Raw genomic sequence first — 18,196 nt, 5'->3', positions numbered from 1 at the left:
AGCTTTGAAAAAATAAGTCTCAAAACAATAAAACTGGAAGTAAACAATTCTTGAAAAACGCATTTCAAAATATTTTAGTTTTACTTTATTGTGAAATTCATTTATTTCATAGAATCTGAATAATTTATCAATAGCATTCATTCATTTAGAAAGAAACGTCCTTACATTTATTATTGCTGACCAATAAAAACGAATCAAACAGCAGAATATTTGGGGAAACCCAGAGAAGGCCAACTTTATTGACGACTGGAACGTTTTAAAGGTAAAGAAAGGATGGATTCCAAAGGGCAAAAACTGAGGGGAAAGAAGTCAGGAACAAATCAGGAATTTGCCAGGTTTCAAATATTCCAAAAGGTCTGACCGCCTAAGCCAAAAACCAATAAAACATCTGGAATTTAATGATATGAATCCTATGTGTGTACATTTCTGATTAACAGATGTCTTGGATCGACTTCCAACAAAGGCAGCAAGAGTTCATGCAAACCGAGCAAATCCATCATCATCCTGGTGGAAGGCTCAATACATTTTCTTCTTAGAAAGAGAAATATCCTCATCGTATATCAAAGTTCTTTTGACAGCAAACTTACAATAAATATAGAAATGAGAATAAAAAAAGAAAAAAAATATGTTAACATCACAAATTAACACGTTACATTCCAGTAAAATGTACACTGCAGCAAGCTCAGAATGGCAACACCAAACATAAAACCAGTGATGGCAAAAGGGAGAGGTGATCTTCCAGCATGGATGTCTCAGCCTCCATCTCTCTCTAGTGTTCCAGCTACGCCATCTGTGTGGGTCATGAGCTCCAGCTGTATTCTACTTTAAAATAGTGTGCCCCCATAGCCTATGCTCAGTGATTTTCCTCAGAGACCATTGATCAAGTTATCAAATTTCATGCAAAGAATACTCCCTCAGCAGAAAAGTGGGTAAAACAACAGCTTGCTGAATGAATTGCTGCATCTGAACAGTTTCCCCAGGATGGCACTTCCCATACTGAATCATATTAGATCAAATTTCTGCTCCTATCAAAAATCATCCACACATTCTGGATTTTTGATAGTAATTACAGATTTTTGAATTAGTTGTATTTTGCCAGAAAAAAAGAAACTGAGTCATCTTTGTGTCCTTGCTGTAAATAATTCACTGCTTGTGGTCGTCGGGTTGCATTCGCTCAGTCAATGGCATAGTCAAGAATCTGATTCTTTAGTCAGTTATTTAATGCGGATGGTGGGTAGAGGGGGTGACTTGTAGAAAAGTCCTGATGTAGTTGCCGTTTATGTCTCCGACTAGCCAAACTGGAAGAAGTAGTTTCCTGGTCCAGATGCTGAAAAAACAGTATTAAGTATTAAAATATTTTACCATCCAAACACAAAAATCACAGCAGCACGTTTCCTTTAGTTACCTTCAAAGCTAAAACCTCCTGGTCCTCCAAAGAATGCCTTGAAAATGTTGTTGGCATCAAAGTCTGGCAAAAAAAAAACAAAACAGTTGACACAACTAGTTAACAGCAGCATCACTGTACGACTCTGCATATCAACCTGATCACCAGTATAACCTCCCAGTCCATCCCGCCCCAGCACTGACCTCCCATATTCATGCCGTCATCCTCCAGGTCCTGTCCGCTGTCATAGCGGGCCTTTTTCTTTGGATCTGAAAGCACGCTGAAAGCCTCACCCACTTCCTTAAACTTTTTCTCCTCTTCCTTTTGCACTTCAGTACTGGCTCCGCTGTGACGGTCTGAAAGGAACAGCAGACATTAGATAATGTCATCAGATGCAAATGCTGAATCACAAAGGTTTGGAGGCCTTTATCACCTGGGTGATGTAAAAGTGCTCGTTTGCGGTATGCTTTTTTGATCTCCTCTTCTGTGGCGTTCTTATCCACCCCTAGGATCTTGTAGTAATCTTTCCGCTTGCTTTTCTTTAACTCCAGTTGAGCCGTTTTGAGGAGATGTTTGTGTTCTAAAGAGTAAAAAAAGAAATAACTAAAATGCCTTTGATGGATTTATGTCATAAGTTTAAAAGGAAAGTATAACAATTTACATCCTTTAGAGCGATTAGATTCATACCTTTTGTCTTTTCTGTCTGGTAGACCTTCTCATAGTCCCTCACGGCCTCTTCATACTGCTCTGTGTCCATATAGCTGAATTAAAGTACGCACAAGTTTTACTTCTTTACCCACTTTAAACAAAGAGCTGTCAGACTCAATACATTTTCTAAGGAGCTCTGAAAAGTTAAAAGCAATTCAACGTGACTAAGTTAAGCCTCTTTGACAAACCATTGGGCTCTCCTTAAATAGGCCTTGATGTAGGTCTCATCTAGTTTAATGGCCTTTGTGCAGTCTTCAATGGCCTGGTCTAGTTTCTTCAGCTGCAGAGGAAAGGAAAAAAAAACGTTAATCTTCCTGTGGGGTTTAGGGCATACCTCCAAAATACTTTTTTTTCATGATTTGGGGGAGATGTACATGTGTGCCTATTTCCTAATCACTAGTATTAAAGTTTTTCCACATCTCACTTTGGGGGGCCCTGCGGAGCCATTTGGTTACAGCCAATTTTAATTTGATTGATAACACACGATTTTTCATGGGGAACAATTATTGGCAAAATTTATGAGTTTTTTAATATGTTATGGCCTCAAAAAAGTTATTCTTAGGGGGATAAGAATAATAACAATTAAAGAAGCAAGAGGCGTTGGATGACCCTTGGAGCTAAGCACTACTCGGACCCAAGTGTGACCTAAATCCGACCTTCCTGACAGCAGTTCTAGCCATTTCCTATTCCATAGTAGCCTCGTGAGACCATCCTGATCTCGCGAGCTTTCAAGGTTACACTCAGATCAGTCTGGAGACTCTCAGTTGAAGAAATTTGGAGCCGTTCACCAAACGAATCTCCAATCAGCGTTGGCTTTGAGGGGGGTTGAGGTGTGACACAACGAGAAGCGCGACAGTTCAGTCTAAGAACATGGCGGCTTCAGCTGATGAAACTAGCATTAGCGTGGCTATCGAGCAAGTTTTACCGGAATTAAAGAGTATTTCTTCACTGAAAGAAGAGCAAAACACTGCTCTGGAGGCTTTTCTCAGAGGAAAAGATGTTTTTGCTCTTTGACTGGTTTTGGCAAGAGTTTGATGTATCAATTGGCTCCTCTTCGTCGTCGCTCTGTTACGTCATATGCTTCGTTGATCTGATTGGTTTATTTGGCCCGTCTATCACCAACATAGGCCAATCAGCTAACCAGTATATTCGCCCCTTCCCAAAATTACTTCAACGGAAGGTTTCAGATGGATATGCGGAGCAAATCCATCTGGCGGAGTCAGGTTAATTCCATAGGGCGCACAGAGAAAAGCAAGGACTTCCAACAGTGACACACTAGACTTACTGAACTCTGGGATTGGGGTTAAAATTCTATCTTCAAATCTGTTTGGGGTGAATTTTATTCCAAGATGATACAGAACAAATGTACTGCTCTGAGCTTGCATACTAAGGTATACAAATATGATGTATTATGACAGGTCAGATTTTGATGCTTGGCCACGCCCACATGGCTTAATGTAGAAAAATTCCTTTGATAACTTTTGATCCCCAATGGCTTAAGTCAATATAGAGCGAATCTGAAGTCTGTAACTCAAAAGCTCTAGGAGGAGTTCGCTCAAATAAGGAGGCTATAAAGTGCAAAATCACAGTGAAAATTTTAACTTTAATCCAAAATGGCCGACTTCCTGCGGGGTTTGGACATGAGCTCCAAAATACTTTTTTTATGTGTCCTGTTGGGTTATACGTGTGTACCAAATTTCATAATCCTCACTAAACGCTTGGCCTGGGACTGTTTTGTTTTTTTATGGCAGGAATTAAGACCTACAGAATTCATTCCACTTAAACTTTTTCCAATCTAATCCCATTACAGGATGGACAATTTCAAAAACTTTATGCAAATAAATGAAAATTGGACCTGATCCTGATTGTCAGACACCCTATTGTTGCTGAGGCTGTATATGTTGGAATGTTGTTCTAAAGTTAGTGAGAATAAAAAATGAAATAAAAAATCTGTTACATTACAGGTGCTGGTCATAAAATTAGAATATCATGAAAAAGTAGATTGATTTCAGTAATTCCATTTAAAAAGTGAAACTTGTATATTATATTCATACATTACATACAAACTCATATATTTCAGATGTTTATTTTGTTTAATTTTGATGATTACAAATGACAACAAATGAAAATCTCAAATTCATCATATCAGAAAATTAGAATATTGTGAAAAGGTTCAAAATTGATGGCCCCTGGTGCCACACTCTAATCAGCTAATTAACTCAAACCACCTGCAAAAGCCTTTAAATGGTCTTTCAGTCTAGTTCTATAGGCTACACAATCATGGGGAAGACTGCTGACTTGACAGTTGTCCAAAAGACGACCATCGACACCTTGCACAAGGAGGGCAAGACACAAAAGGTCATCGCTAAAGAGGCTGGCTGTTCACAGAGCTCAGTGTCCAAGCACATTAATAGAGAGGCGAAGGGAAGGAAAAGATGTGGTCGAAAAAAGTGTACAAGCAAGAGAGATAACCGCACCCTGGAGAGGATTGTGAAACAAAACCCATTCAAAAATGTGGGGGAGATTCACAAAGAGTGGACTGCAGCTGGAGTGAGTGCTTCAAGAACCACCACACACAGACGTATGAAAGACATGGGTTTCTGCTGTCGCATTCCTTGTGTCAAGACACTCTTGAACCACAGACAGCGTCAGAAGCGTCTTGCCTGGGCTAAAGAGAAACAGGACTGGACTGCTGGTGAGTGGTCCAAAGTCATGTTCTCTGATGAAAGTAAATTTTGCATTTCCTTTGGAAATCAAGGTCCCAGAGTCTGGAGGAAAAGAAGAGAGGCACTTCATCCATGTTGCTTGAAGTCCAGTGTAAAGTTTCCACAGTCAGTGATGGTTTGGGGTGCCATGTCATCTGCTGGTGTTGGTCCATTGTGTTTTCTGAGGTCCAGGGTCAACGCAGCCACATACCAGGAAGTTTTAGAGCACTTCATGCTTCCTGCAGCTGACCAACTTTTTGGAGATGCAGATTTCATTTTCCAACAGGACTTGGCACCTGCACACAGTGCCAAAGCTACCAGTACCTGGTTGAAGGACCATGGTATCCCTGTTCTTAATTGGCCAGCAAACTCTCCTGACCTTAACCCCATAGAAAATCTATGGGGTATTGTGAAGAAGAAGATGCAATACACCAGACCCAACAATTCAGAAGAGCTAAAAGCCACTATTAGAGCAACCTGGGCTATCATAACACCTGAGCAGTGCCACAGACTGATCGACTCCATGCCACGCCGCATTGCTGCAGTAATACAGGCCAAAGGAGGCCCAACTAAATACTGAGTGCTGCACATGCTCATACTTTTCATGTTCATACTTTTCAGTTGGCCAACATTTCTATAAATCCTTTGTTTTTATTGGTCTTCAGTAATATTCTAATTTTCTGATATGATGAATTTGAGATTTTCATTTGTTGTCATTTGTAATCATCAAAATTAAACAAAATAAACATCTGAAATATATGAGTTTGTATGTAATGTATGAATATAATATACAAGTTTCACTTTTTAAATGGAATTACTGAAATCAATCTACTTTTTCATGATATTCTAATTTTATGACCAGCACCTGTAAATGCTGATCAGGGGAATTAAAGATTTTTGCTGCAACATGACAGAGCGATAAAACTCAGAGAGAATAAAGATCATCCAAGTTTTGCTGACCTTAGATCCAACTGTGGCTCTATTACAGTACAGTTTGGCATTAGTCTTGATGTTGTTTGGGTCTATTGTTAGGGCCTCTGAGTACAAATCATAAGCTGCCTCGAAGCTTCCCTCCTTGAACGCCTTGTTTCCTTCTTCCTTCTTGGCTTTCAGTGCTTTGGCGTTCTGGGAAGACAAACCGCATTAGCAGCTATAAAAACCATGCACAGACATCATGGTGTGAAATTTAAAATATTGATGATGTTATTCTTTTTTTGCTGATGAAGGTTCTCAGTCATCCAGGTCATAGTCATTCCGTAAAAATTCACAAAATATCCACTGGACTTGGTTTTCAAGATTTGAAGACGTTTCGCCACCTCTCCAGGAAGCTTTCTCAATTCAAATGTCTGGATCCGCAGTGAGTTTGAGTCTTATATAGACATTCTTATATATTATTCTTTTTTTATTAAAACAGATAATGATTATGATGCTCACTCTACAAGCGAGTCGAGCCTTATCGTGGTCTGGAGCCATACGCAAGGCCTGGACAAAGAACTGAACAGCTTTATCGATGCAGTCCTCATAGTACAGACAGAGACCACGCACATACAGAGCATCCGCATTGGTGGAGTCCATTCGGAGTATGTCACTGCGGAGAAAACAACAAGGTATAAGAAATTAAACTCTCCCAAGGTGAAAAAACCAACTAATCTTAAACTATATTCTCACCTGGCAACTGACTGTGCCTCTGGGTAACGTCCAAGCAGGGCTAAACACTCTGCCTTCAATATTTTAAACTTTTGACAAGCTGAAGCACACTCCAAGGCACGGTCCATGCAAAACACAACCTGAAGAGAAAACAGGTTCTTTTCATTATCTGTTTTTTTTTTGTTTTTTGTTTTTAAGATGCTCTCGCTCTCAAACTACCTGACTATCATTGCAGAGGTTGTTGTTTAAACTTTAAAATGGATTTTTATTTTCCAAAAATGACAACAAACAGTATTTATATTGCTTCTTCTCAAAGTGATTTATATAAATCAAGGTACACCAAAATAATAAAAAACATTTGCAGTGATTTAGAGCGATGGTCCTCTCTTCCCCTCTCCTTGTTACGCTGAGTTGAAAGCATCTACTTTATTTTAGATGCTACCAGTGAAGATTTCAAAACAAACATTTTACTAACTGGACATATCGTAAATTTCGGACTATTAGCCGCACTTGAAAATAAGCCGCAGAAGCTAAATTGCATGATTTGTACATATACAAGCTGCACCGGAGTATAAGCCGCAGGTTTTTTATGTTTTCGTGCAGCGGTTCTATTTCCTTCGTTTACTGCCAAATTGACTGCCTTTAACTTAAAAGCTGCATCGTATGCATTTCTACCGGTACATTTGTTTTCCACAATGAGGATGTCAAACAAACTGTCTTGCGCTCGCAAAGTCCATCTTTCTCGCTGTCGTTCTGTCTGGTACCACTCGCCGTAGAATTCTGCTTCCGGAGGACCTCTGCATTCCCGCGCACGCGGCTACCGTACTTGTGTGTTGAAGCAAATGTTATGTCAACATGGTGGATGGTAAAATCCATAGATTTAGGTATTACCCTAGTGGCTGCTGGCTGTAAAAGTCCACAGATAAGCCAGATTGTTATATAAGGCACAAGGTCGAAAAATGGGGAAAAAGTCGCGGCTTATAGTCTGAAAATTACGGTACTAATATGAGCATTCATTAGGGAAAAGAAACATCTGAGAATTGGACAAAACTTTACAGCTGGCTAAAATTGATGGTGGGCTCAATCTTCCACTGTTATTAATTTAAGGTTGGCAGCACAGATAAAACTGTTGATATATTGGATGTAAAAATGATACAACTTGGTAGAGAGAAGTAATTGTGTGGATCCTATAGACACGTTGAATGTTATTGTTTACCTCCTGAAGTTTTGGTCATGTGCGCAACGCTGGAGGGCAAAAAGTTTGTTTTACTAGCCGAACACAGTTTGCACTGTCATGTCAGTTTTTCCAATTTAGATCATCTTTCTGCAGAGGACTGCAAAAGGTACACAGAAAAGTTAACTGCATTTAGCATAAACCTTTCAGACCCGTTTCGAATAGGTGACGGTCTGTGAATTAACAGTTCTCAAAATTGGCCGCCTGTTTAGTATGGGAATATTTACAATTATCTCATTAACACAACAGGACTTTATACAGCAATGAAGGCATACATGTCATTAGAAGGATAGAACCTCTTTGTGTCTGGACACATGGGGCTAATAAAAGGCTAAATTAATGGCTATGTGGTGTATGCTCCATTGCATATGCAAAGCAGGGTAAGATGATTTGATATTCATATAAATCTATGTGATAATATTAGATGCAAGCCATATATTTTCAGTATTCCAATTATCTAAGGAAATATTAGACTGTAATATAAACTTTCACTCCAAATGGGTAGACTTTCAGTTTTTTTTTTTAATGATGTGCAACTTTAAGATTTAGCGCATTAACTTGGTAACTTAACCACTTAAAACAAAAACAGGGCGATATTGTTTTTGGCCTCCAGCAGCAACCTTGTGGGAGCGTGGTCTTGCGCATGTGACGTGTGACGCATGTGTTGGTTTGGAAAAGGATCAGACTTAACGTTTGCAACATAAATCAAACCATGTAAAGGCAAATATTGAGTTTATTAAAACTTTTCTTCTCAGTACATCCTTTTGGCAATGCCCTAATTGACATCAGTCATTTGGTCAGATGTTTTTGATGCTCTTAGTTATTTTTAAACAGGAAATTCCACTGACCTCCACTACAGTTACATGATTGGGTGTGATACTTCTCACTACCCTGTTTTTGTTTATTTGTTATTCCTATAGGTGAAGAAGTATAATGCTTATGCACCTATGTGCACAGCAAAAACTGATCCAAAAATATATACCGGTAAATGTCTTAAGATGAATCTAACTGTCCTTAATAGAGCATATAGATAAAAGATCTGCCAATGGAATGAGTATATTTCATCTTAAAATAAGATAATTAGATATTATGCACTTGAAATAAGATGTTTTTTCTTATTTTAAATGTAAGTCATCTCATTCCAATGGCAGATTTTATTACATATCCACACAAAAACGAGTAAAAATCTACTTTTTTTTAATGAAAAAATGACTTTTTATTTACGTTTTTGCAGTGTACAACATTTTTTAATTGAGAAAAAAGTGAACCACATTTATTACACAAATATTGCCAAATACAATCAAAAATACTACATTTTTACAATACAAATCATACATTATCACCATAAGATTACATAGGTCAAGGGTCTTTAAAGTTTAGTATTTATTTAGCATTTATTTGCATTTCTTTATCAGGCATCCTTGATTCTGTTGGGAAAGCATTTTCTAAGTTGAGATTGAAAAACGTGAGTTTTTATGTTCATAAAAATGCTTTATATGCTTTTTAAAAATGTGTTATTATTTACTTTCCCTTTGGTGTGAATTAAATATTTTAAAATTTAAAATGTCTCATACTTTTTTTTAGCCCCTTAGTATCAAAAATGCTATTGAGTATCAAATATTTTCCTGGCTATTTTTATCAAGCTTAACATTTCAGTATCGTAACAACCCTGGTTAGAACCAAGGTTTTTACCAGTTGCTGACAAAAGGTTTTAACATGAGGTGGAAAACTGAGGTGCTGATGGCGGAGATTTAACCTGTTCAGCCCGGAGGGTTATAGAAGAAATGTCAGCCTAAAAATAAACATCCAAAGGAATTCAATAATAACTCCACAGTTCAGTTATTTATATAAGTTGTTGGTAGTTGTGTAACAGTCAGACATGAAGAATTTGTTTTTCTAGTTTAAGAAATATTACAGATATTTCCTTAATTGTTTATAATTTCGTTCAGATCATTTTCACAACCCCCGTTCAGTACCTCCATGCCTCCCCCCATTAAAATACCTCTGGCCTACACAGCCGTTAGCAGGACCATGAACCTGACAGATACTGACACCCTCCACAACGTTCAGAGCTCTGAATCAAAGCATATCACTGGAATGTTGGGTAAGAAGGAAAGGTTGTAGGAGCACCAGAGGTAACAGCAGGGTATCGCTTCTACAGGAGGTGAACCATGATAGCTGGGTTCCTTGTGTTAAGCCACTCCTGAATTAGTGAAAACATCTGAAGTTATTTCCCTAGGCTAATTAGTAAAAGGTCCGATGTTACAAACTTCCCACCTAGATGAAAGTAACTGTTGTTCATTGGGGCACAGATTTTTGACAAGCAGTAATTTATAGGTGAAGATGAACCAAAAGGGTTCGGTGGAGAGAACTTGTCTCACGTGAAGGAGTTCAAGTATATCTGGGTCTTGTTCACGAGTGATGGACGGATGGAGCGTGAGATTGATAGACGGATCAGTGCGGCTTCGGCAGTGATGCGGTCGCTGTATCGGACCGTCGTGGTGAAGAGGGAGCTGAGTCGGGGGGGCAAAGCTCTTGATTTACCTCCTTGATCTACGTTCCCACCCTCACCTATGGTCATGAGATCGGGTAATGACCGAAAGGACAAGATTGCGAATACAAGCATGAGTGATGAGTTGACTTTGCAGGGTGGCTGGGCGCACCCTTCGAGACCGGGGAGCTCAGTTACCCAGGAGGAACTCAAAGTAGAGTCGTTGCTCCTTCACGTCGAAAGGAGCCAGCTGAGGTGGCTCAGGCATCTGTTTCAGGTGCCTCCTGGTCGCCTTTCTTTGGGAGGTATTCCAGGCATGTCCCACTGGGCGGAGGGATTTTGGAAAGAACCAGGACACACTGGAGGGACTATGTCTCTGAGCTGGCCTGGTGTCACCTTGGGGCCCCCCCGAGAGCAGCTGGAGGAGGTGCTGCCTCCATGACCCGTCCCCGGATAAAGCGCAACAAAATGGATGCATGAAGTAAAAGGGATCACAGCCATCTACCAGGAGGTTTTAGAGCACTAAGAGCTTCCCTTCCCGACAACAACTATGGTAATACTGCCAAAAACCCACAAAGCCAAACCAACTAACACCTGCTTTAATTATCACAGAGTCACTTTGCTTGATTGTCCAACAAACTGGCCTGACTGAAACCCAGTAGAAAAACTACGGAGAATTGTTAAGAAGGGGACCAGAGACACCCAAGCAGTCAATGCAGCAGAGCTGAAGGTCAGACCTTAAAGAACAGCGGCTTTCTGCACACCTCAGCAGAGCCAGAGTCTGATGCCCTGATGAGTAATTTATGCAAAAGCGTTGCCAACAAGTACATTTGCTACACAGGAAACGATCATGCTTTTCAGAAGGGTCATGATTCTATATGAAAAATGATTCCTATTAGCCTTATGTGGTATAATGAATGTTATAACACATAGTTTAATAATGTATTATCTAGTTGTATCACAATCTAGTAAGAAGCTTACCATTCTGAAGTCTCTCTTTTCAAACCCAATCTCTGCCATTCTCTCGTATTCAAGGATGGATTCTGCATTCTTTAGCTGCAAAATATATTTTTCAGGATTCAGAAGCAATGTGGAGGACTAACATTAGCAAAACCACAATACCCAGGCACTTTCTATGACATCATCAGTCCTTGTTAAACCAGTCTGACATGAGCAGGGGTATTTCTGGAAACAGTCTGACAGTCACTTCAACACTTTTTAACTGCGAAACAGCTCAATTTAACTTTCTTAAACCTCTCTCCATGCATCATAAATGTATAACAAAGGAAATCTGTTCATAACACATTTTAATGGAGAATAATGATATCAAAGATAAAACTCGAAAACTGCAGATTTGCTCACCTCCTGCTGGGCTTGGCTGTTATCTGGCTCCAGTTCCAGAACTCTCTGGAAACAGCGGCTTGCAGCCATAGCATTGCCGAGTGAGAGGTGACACTTACCCTCTCGCAGATGTCCCTGTGAACAGAGGAGGAAAAGTTAGGAGCCTGAAGTAATAAACACTGCTGAAAACACACACAATTCTATGGCATGTAATATATATCTTATGTGATATGAAAGAAAAGTACTAAAGGGAATGTGAAGAGGTCAAATAAAAAAACAAGATATCAATATTTTTTAAAGGTTATATTAAACTGAAAATGATCAACACAAAAGAAAAAAAAAGTTCACTTCCAGCTCTCGTTTTCAGCGGCTTACTTTCATAAAGCTGTTGTCTAATCGCACTGCTTGCTGGGAGTCCTCCAACGCCTCCCTGTATCGGCACAGCATCATAAGCGTGGCCGCCCGGTTTCCGTAGTAGCTTGCATTTTTTGGACACATATCTAAAGACAAAAAAAAGGAACATTCGATGACCGTTACCCAAAAATACACCCATGCAACTGACAATTGAAGAAAAGATAATCTGCAAGGATATTTGAAGAACTTACCAATAGCCTTAGTGTAATAATTGAATGCCTCTGTGTAGTCCTTCTTGATGTAAAATGCATTACCTTGCTCTTTGAAGGCCTCTGCATCCCTGTGGTTAGAATTGGGTGTTAGAGGAAAATTAAACACGATTAAAGAAAAAATGAGAATAGGATGAATCAGGTGACTGAAAATCTAAAAATTCACCAACATCCAAGCCTGCTCAAAGCCAGAGCTATTGCGTAATGATTCTTCACGCATGCGGACTGGAGTCGTAACAGGCAGCCCAAGACACAGGCGGCTACGCTCTACCCCTTCTATTCATTCTGCTAGCTAATCTGAATTGTTCAATTCCATTTCGAAAGCGAGATCATCTGTGGTAGTAACACTAGACATCTTCCAGGAATGTGAGGAAAACTAGCAGCAGTTCAGCGGACAGGATGAATGAATTGTAACTGGTGCACGCGGATGATGTCATACACGCACTGCTTCGTTTTTGAAAGATATAAATATAAAAAATATAACCGCGGATGTCTGGGGGACAGTGATTCGTCTACATGTTATGAATGCTGGCGTACCATAAATTATAAATTATGAACAGTTCAGTTTGTGCCTTCAAGTCGATCGCCCATAGGAAGACGTTACTTGGATATAACCTAACGGAATATCTTCAGAACAGCTCCAAATGACACAAAACTAATATGGGTTAGTAGAACATGATGTAATAACATAAAATCAAGGGCCCAATGTAAAAAAAAAACAAAAACTGGCATTCCCCTTTAAGATATTTCCCTGGTTGATCATATCTGAACCCAATCAATGGTTCAATACCAGAGGTCTGGAAAAAAATTACACCCAGAGGAAGTGCAGAAGTTTAGCTGTGGCAGTGCATAAACATATCTTAAACTTTCAGGAGACCCCCAGTTTAGATCATAATAGTTACATCCAGGAGTGTAGCAGATATACATTGTTTTAGTGGGGCAAAATTAATGTCCAAACCTAAATTTAAGTGAGAATCTGTTGTAAAACTTGAAAATAGATTTTTCCAAATGTTTTCCATCCAATCTTACAGAGTTTGAACTATCTCAAAGAAGTAAAAAATATTCTAAAAACTCCAATATTTAGAAGAATGTTACTACAAAAGTGTAAAGTTGGTCCAACAAAGAAATAAATTAGAATGAAATAAACGGATTTTTGCTTAAATTTCACTTTCCCTTTAATCAGAATACCTGGGTTTCTGTTGATTTCTGTGAAAAATAATGATACGTATAGATGCCAATGTGCGTGACAATGTAAACAAATAGGAAAGTTCTGGCCTGAATTAGCTAAACATGGAAAGAGACCAAATAGCAGAACAGAAAAGTCTATTCCTGGAGAAGAGGTGGCTATTTTGTGAAGCGGGTTGGGAAGAGCAGAGCCAGGAACATATGACACCATGCTCTGTACAACTGCCATTACTTTATTTGGAAGCCTGTCATGCTTTACATCAGAGCCCCGCAAAAAAAAAAAAAAAAAAAAAAAAACGAAGAAGAAGAATGGTACCTGTGACCGATTCTAGTAAAATACAAAAAAAAAGACAGTGGTGGGAAGACAGTTCTCACCGTCAGAGTTAACTTCTGCTCTACATGAGTAAAGTCCCCTCCTCAAATCATAGAAACCAGTCAATATAGTTGGCGTGGAAGGAAGACCGACCAAGCTACCAAACCGTAGCTAACAGCTAGCTGTAGCGAGCTAGTTAGCCACCAACCAGCCCAAGAAACGCAAATGACAAGAAAATTTGGAGGTACGTAACGGTGAGATAGTTTGCTATGTTTCCATTCCTGCCACTGACAACCCCCGTATTTCTCCCACCTTTCTATTTCCTCGTCACTGAGCAGTTCGATGTCAGGGTCCATGTTCACAGCATCACAATCCTCCGTCGCCATTTTGCCGTGTCAATGGGAGTGGGCGTGGCCTTTGACTGCAGTCGTTGATACGTAAAACTGTAAACAGGAAGTGATCCGACAGCTAAGGAAAACGGACCGACGGTAAGTTGAAATCGGTAGAGTAACAAAAGATAGCGATAGTTAACGAATCGATAACGTCATATGCATTTTTGTAACATATATTTGTTTGTTGTATCAGTGAAGTTTACAGGAATAATTGCGTCATTCATGTCATTGCGGTTCTGCATCAGTTCTGCTAATGCTAAGCTATTTCTGGGTTTTATTTAGCTGTTATTGGATGTTGGTTTTATATCACTTACTAATTTATTCATTTTCCTGTTTTAAATGACTTACCAAAAAGTATGACTCCGTGCAAAAACTTTGACACCTAAACTACAATGTTGTAGGTAAAATATTAATGATCTCACAGACAGTGGAGAAATTTACTCCTTTCATCAGCTTAAATAGTAAAAAAGAGAAAAAGAAGGTGCCAAAAGAAATAAAGGTGCATATATATAATATATATATATATATAGTCCATCTGATATCTTCTGTAATCTGAAAGTTTAAAGTTTATTACACCCTAATATTACCTGCTTGTTGTGTGTCAGAACTAGTGTTTTCCCCAGCAGTAAGTAGGACTGTTCCTCTGTCCAAATATACAGTTATCATCTTAATTCTGCAAGTGGCAAAGGTTTTAGAATGGAGTAAGATTACAATTCCTATCAAAATCTGTTATCCTGTCTCATGGTTATTTATTTATTTATTTATTTAATACATATACATAATGAAGTGTTATTTAAATGCAATGCATCCATTTTGTATTTAAATGCAATGCATCCATTTTGTATTTTTATTTTTAAGAGATTACGTACGTATATTGGCTGTTCATTGGGCCACTTGCTACTAAGAAGATATGCTGATGAAGATTCTCAGTCATCCAGGTCATAGTCATTCCGTAAAAGTTCAAAAAATATCCACTGGACTTGGTTTCCAAGATTTGAAGACATTCCGCCCGATATTACAGGCTAACAATGGAACCAAACGACCCATTCATCGGTTACCATTTGCATGTTTCCAAGTGATACAAGGCTTTGTCTATATAAGACTCAAACTCACTGCGGATCCAGACATTTGAATTGAGAAAGCTTCCTGGAGAGGTGGCGAAACGTCTTCAAATCTTGGAAACCAAATCCAGTGGATATTTTTTGAACTTTTACGAAAATACTAAGAAGATAATTTTTGAAATTCTTTGATTTTTTTTTTTTTTTTTACAAACAGATTTAGTGAGTGAAAACTGTGAAGCCATCATGGGAAAAAGCTGCAAAGTCGTCGTGTGCGGCCAGGCTGGAGTTGGTAAAACAGCTGTGTTGGAACAGTTACTGTATGCCAATCATGTTGCAGGTAGGTTGACAGCCTTCTTTACACTCTTGTCCGTTTGATGGTGAATGAATGGTGTGTGTGTCCAAAACAAATTCAAGTATGTCTGCTGAAGAAAGAACAGTTCCTCTATTAGTAATGGATACATGTGCTTCAGCATGCGCTACAACATAATACAACATATTGATATAAATAATAACTATGTAAAATATGCTCTCCCTCTTCTTTTGCTTAATGTTAGTTGGCTTCACTTTTTTGCAGCTATCCCTAACTTCGAAAATGTACCCCCATTTAGCAGACATTTATTCATGTACTTTAACAAGTAAGGGTGAGTCAATTAGGTAAAAATGAAAGCGTTTCCATGATCCATATCTGTTACCTTTGTGAGATTAATAGTAAATACTGCTTCTAATTTGAACTAGGGCTGAATGATTTTGCCAAAAAAATCTAAATTGCAATTATGTATAACTAACTCCACACTTGTAGATGATTTACCCAAAGCTTTCAGTTTTTGAAAGCTTGCTTGCCCGAAATCCATTGTTGCAGGACTTTACTGTAAGTTTAATGTGAAAAAGGGCATAGACCTGCATGCTAGCTGCAAATCTATTTACCTTTCTGTGTGGTGACAAATACAGGTGTGATACCACCACCTAAAGAACTGGAGTGAGACATTTTATGTCTTATTCTTGTTAAATATACTGTGAATAAAACTGATTGCCTCTGCGATTTGGAAATTGAATTTTATAAATTGCGATTCTATTGCAAATGCAATTAATTGTCCAGCTTTAAGTTTAACCAATAAAGTGAAAATACATGGTTTTTATGTGTCCCCCTTTGTAGGTTCAGAGCCCATGGAGACCCTCGAGGATATTTACATTGGCTCCATTGAGACAGACCGGGGAACACGGGAGCAAGTGCGCTTCTACGATACTCGTGGCCTCCGGGACGGGATGGAGTTTCCTCGTCATTATTATAGTTTTGCCGATGGCTTTGTACTCGTTTACAGCATCGACAGCAAAGAGTCCTTTAAGCGAATGGAGGTGCTAAAGAAAGACATTGATCGTCATAGAGACAAGAAAGAGGTAAAAACTGAATCATTTATTTAGGAATTTTTTTTTATGTCTAGCTACTCTGTTCTTGTAGCTTAATATAACATTTATACCAGCCTATGCTAGCCTTAATAAGTAGACTATTTGTAATTCATATGACTTCAATTTAAAGACTAAGATGCATTGTAACACAGGTTTCTAGTGTATGAAAAATATATTTTTTAAAGATGAGATTTATATATCATTATTGCATTTCAGCTCCATTTAAATAAGGCAGCACATAAGTGCACAGTTGGCTTTAACTTGTTACCAAGATTTCACTCATGCCCGGGTATTCCTTTAACACTCATAGGTTACCATCATCGTACTGGGCAACAAGCTTGACAAGCAGGAGGAAAGGAGAATCAATGCTAACTATGCTCAGGACTGGGCGAAGAACGAGAAGGTGCGTCTGTGGGAGGTGTCGGTGGTTGACCGACGCACGCTCATCGAACCCTTCGTCCACTTGGCCAGCAAGATGACCCAGCCGCAGAGCAAGTCCACCTTCCCTCTCAGCCGCAATAAGAACAAGGGCAGCGGCTCCACAGACAGCTAAGATGCCGGGCTCAGTTAACCCTGAACCTGAAGGAGGAGTTCATAAGAGGAAGTTAAAGGGAATATTGTTTTAGTAAGAAAAAAAAATCGTCTTGAAAAATGTGAAGAGGTTAACATAAGAGAAAAGATAAATGATTGTACAGATGTTTCTCTGCAGCTGGTGTCTTTCTGCTGAAATGCTTCTTTAATCATTACATTTTAAATATTATCCCATACCACCAAGGAAATGGTTCAGTTCATTCTGTTGATAAAATTTTCAATGTTACTCAGTAGAAAAATGTTTGGACCGCAAACTGTGTTCTTTGGACCTACATGTCTTAAATTGCTTACAATCAGCATTTTTTTCATCCACTTTCATCCTCGAAGAACAAGTTTCACCTTACTGCGCTGGCTCGGATTTTTATACACACTAAAGGAGTAAATAAACGGAATCACACATGGCAGCCATGTTCAGATGTTACCTAAATAACTACTTGACATGTTTGATTTCGTGTTTTTTTAAAAGAAATAATGACTGAAGGGATTTCTTTGACACATTCTGACTAAACTATTGCAGTTTGTCGATGTGGATGTTTCTTACATGATATTGTCTTTATTGTTTCCCAATGATTGACATTCCGTACCATGCGAAGCCTTGTGTTCATGTTGTGGGTACATGTTGCTGGCTCAGGTCTCCCCTTTTATGGTGACTCCTTGTAAAAAGAGACGGAGCACAAAGCAGTGAAACATCAGCACTTTGAACCTTGTGAGTTGCTGTTATGGTTGTTATAATATTCCTGGGGGGGGAATCGTTGATTAACGCTGCCTCATTGTATCAAATCTGAGATACTTTTGTCTGCTTTACTGAAGTGGTGGAGATTTGTTAAAAATATACTTATTTGTTCTTTGTCTGTTGACACTATTTCTCATTCAGCATATTTAAGCTTTTATATGGTCTCATTTTTCACATGTTAAAGAGTTTGTATTTGTTTGCATGTTTTGTAAACAGATTAAAGTTCTCTGGGTGCTTGACCTGAATGAGAATCCAGTTTTTCTTATGTCATTTAACCAAAGCTTTATCCATATGATATTTTATAGTAACTTGCATCAAATATTCTTAATTATAATGGTATTTACCTGTTTGTCCTTCCAGTTTCACCTAAGCTGAAATAATTGC

The 18,196-nt window shown here is 38.8% G+C and overlaps 2 protein-coding genes across 2 annotated transcripts; one reads left to right on the top strand and one right to left on the bottom strand.

The window, feature by feature from the left end:
• Positions 1-209: 209 nt before the first annotated feature.
• On the bottom strand, positions 210-14,058 carry dnajc7 (DnaJ (Hsp40) homolog, subfamily C, member 7). Its single transcript, XM_038278315.1, has 14 exons — positions 13,944-14,058; positions 12,116-12,204; positions 11,886-12,010; positions 11,532-11,645; positions 11,151-11,225; positions 6,466-6,584; positions 6,232-6,385; positions 5,758-5,922; positions 2,281-2,372; positions 2,072-2,145; positions 1,818-1,964; positions 1,588-1,740; positions 1,406-1,468; positions 210-1,327 (listed from the first exon to the last, which is right to left on the bottom strand). Exons 1-14 carry the CDS (start codon positions 14,015-14,017, stop codon positions 1,290-1,292), a joined length of 1,482 nt encoding a protein of 493 aa, XP_038134243.1. The 5' UTR covers positions 14,018-14,058; the 3' UTR covers positions 210-1,289.
• nkiras2 (NFKB inhibitor interacting Ras-like 2) lies at positions 13,966-18,057 on the top strand. Its single transcript, XM_038278316.1, has 4 exons — positions 13,966-14,119; positions 15,299-15,421; positions 16,238-16,479; positions 16,799-18,057. The coding sequence occupies exons 2-4, from the start codon at positions 15,328-15,330 to the stop codon at positions 17,039-17,041; spliced, it is 579 nt and encodes a 192-aa protein (XP_038134244.1). The 5' UTR covers positions 13,966-14,119; positions 15,299-15,327; the 3' UTR covers positions 17,042-18,057.
• Positions 18,058-18,196: the final 139 nt, after the last annotated feature.

Source organism: Cyprinodon tularosa, unplaced genomic scaffold (genome assembly GCF_016077235.1).
Source record: "Cyprinodon tularosa strain WSP-4 unplaced genomic scaffold, ASM1607723v1 ctg14, whole genome shotgun sequence".
Lineage (NCBI taxonomy): Eukaryota > Metazoa > Chordata > Actinopteri > Cyprinodontiformes > Cyprinodontidae > Cyprinodon > Cyprinodon tularosa.
This window is presented reverse-complemented; position numbering and strand designations above follow the sequence as displayed.

Coding starts and splice junctions, on each gene's coding strand:
- dnajc7 (XM_038278315.1), bottom strand. CDS start 14,017: ATGGCGACGGAGGATTGTGATGCTGTGAACATGGACCCTGACATCGAA. Junction 1,965..2,071: donor CCAGACAGAAAAGACAAAAG/GTATGAATCTAA, acceptor TTTACTCTTTAG/AACACAAACATCTCCTCAAA. Junction 1,469..1,587: donor TGACGGCATGAATATGGGAG/GTCAGTGCTGGG, acceptor TTTTTTTGCCAG/ACTTTGATGCCAACAACATT.
- nkiras2 (XM_038278316.1), top strand. CDS start 15,328: ATGGGAAAAAGCTGCAAAGTCGTCGTGTGCGGCCAGGCTGGAGTTGGT. Junction 15,422..16,237: donor GTATGCCAATCATGTTGCAG/GTAGGTTGACAG, acceptor CCCCCTTTGTAG/GTTCAGAGCCCATGGAGACC. Junction 16,480..16,798: donor GTCATAGAGACAAGAAAGAG/GTAAAAACTGAA, acceptor TAACACTCATAG/GTTACCATCATCGTACTGGG.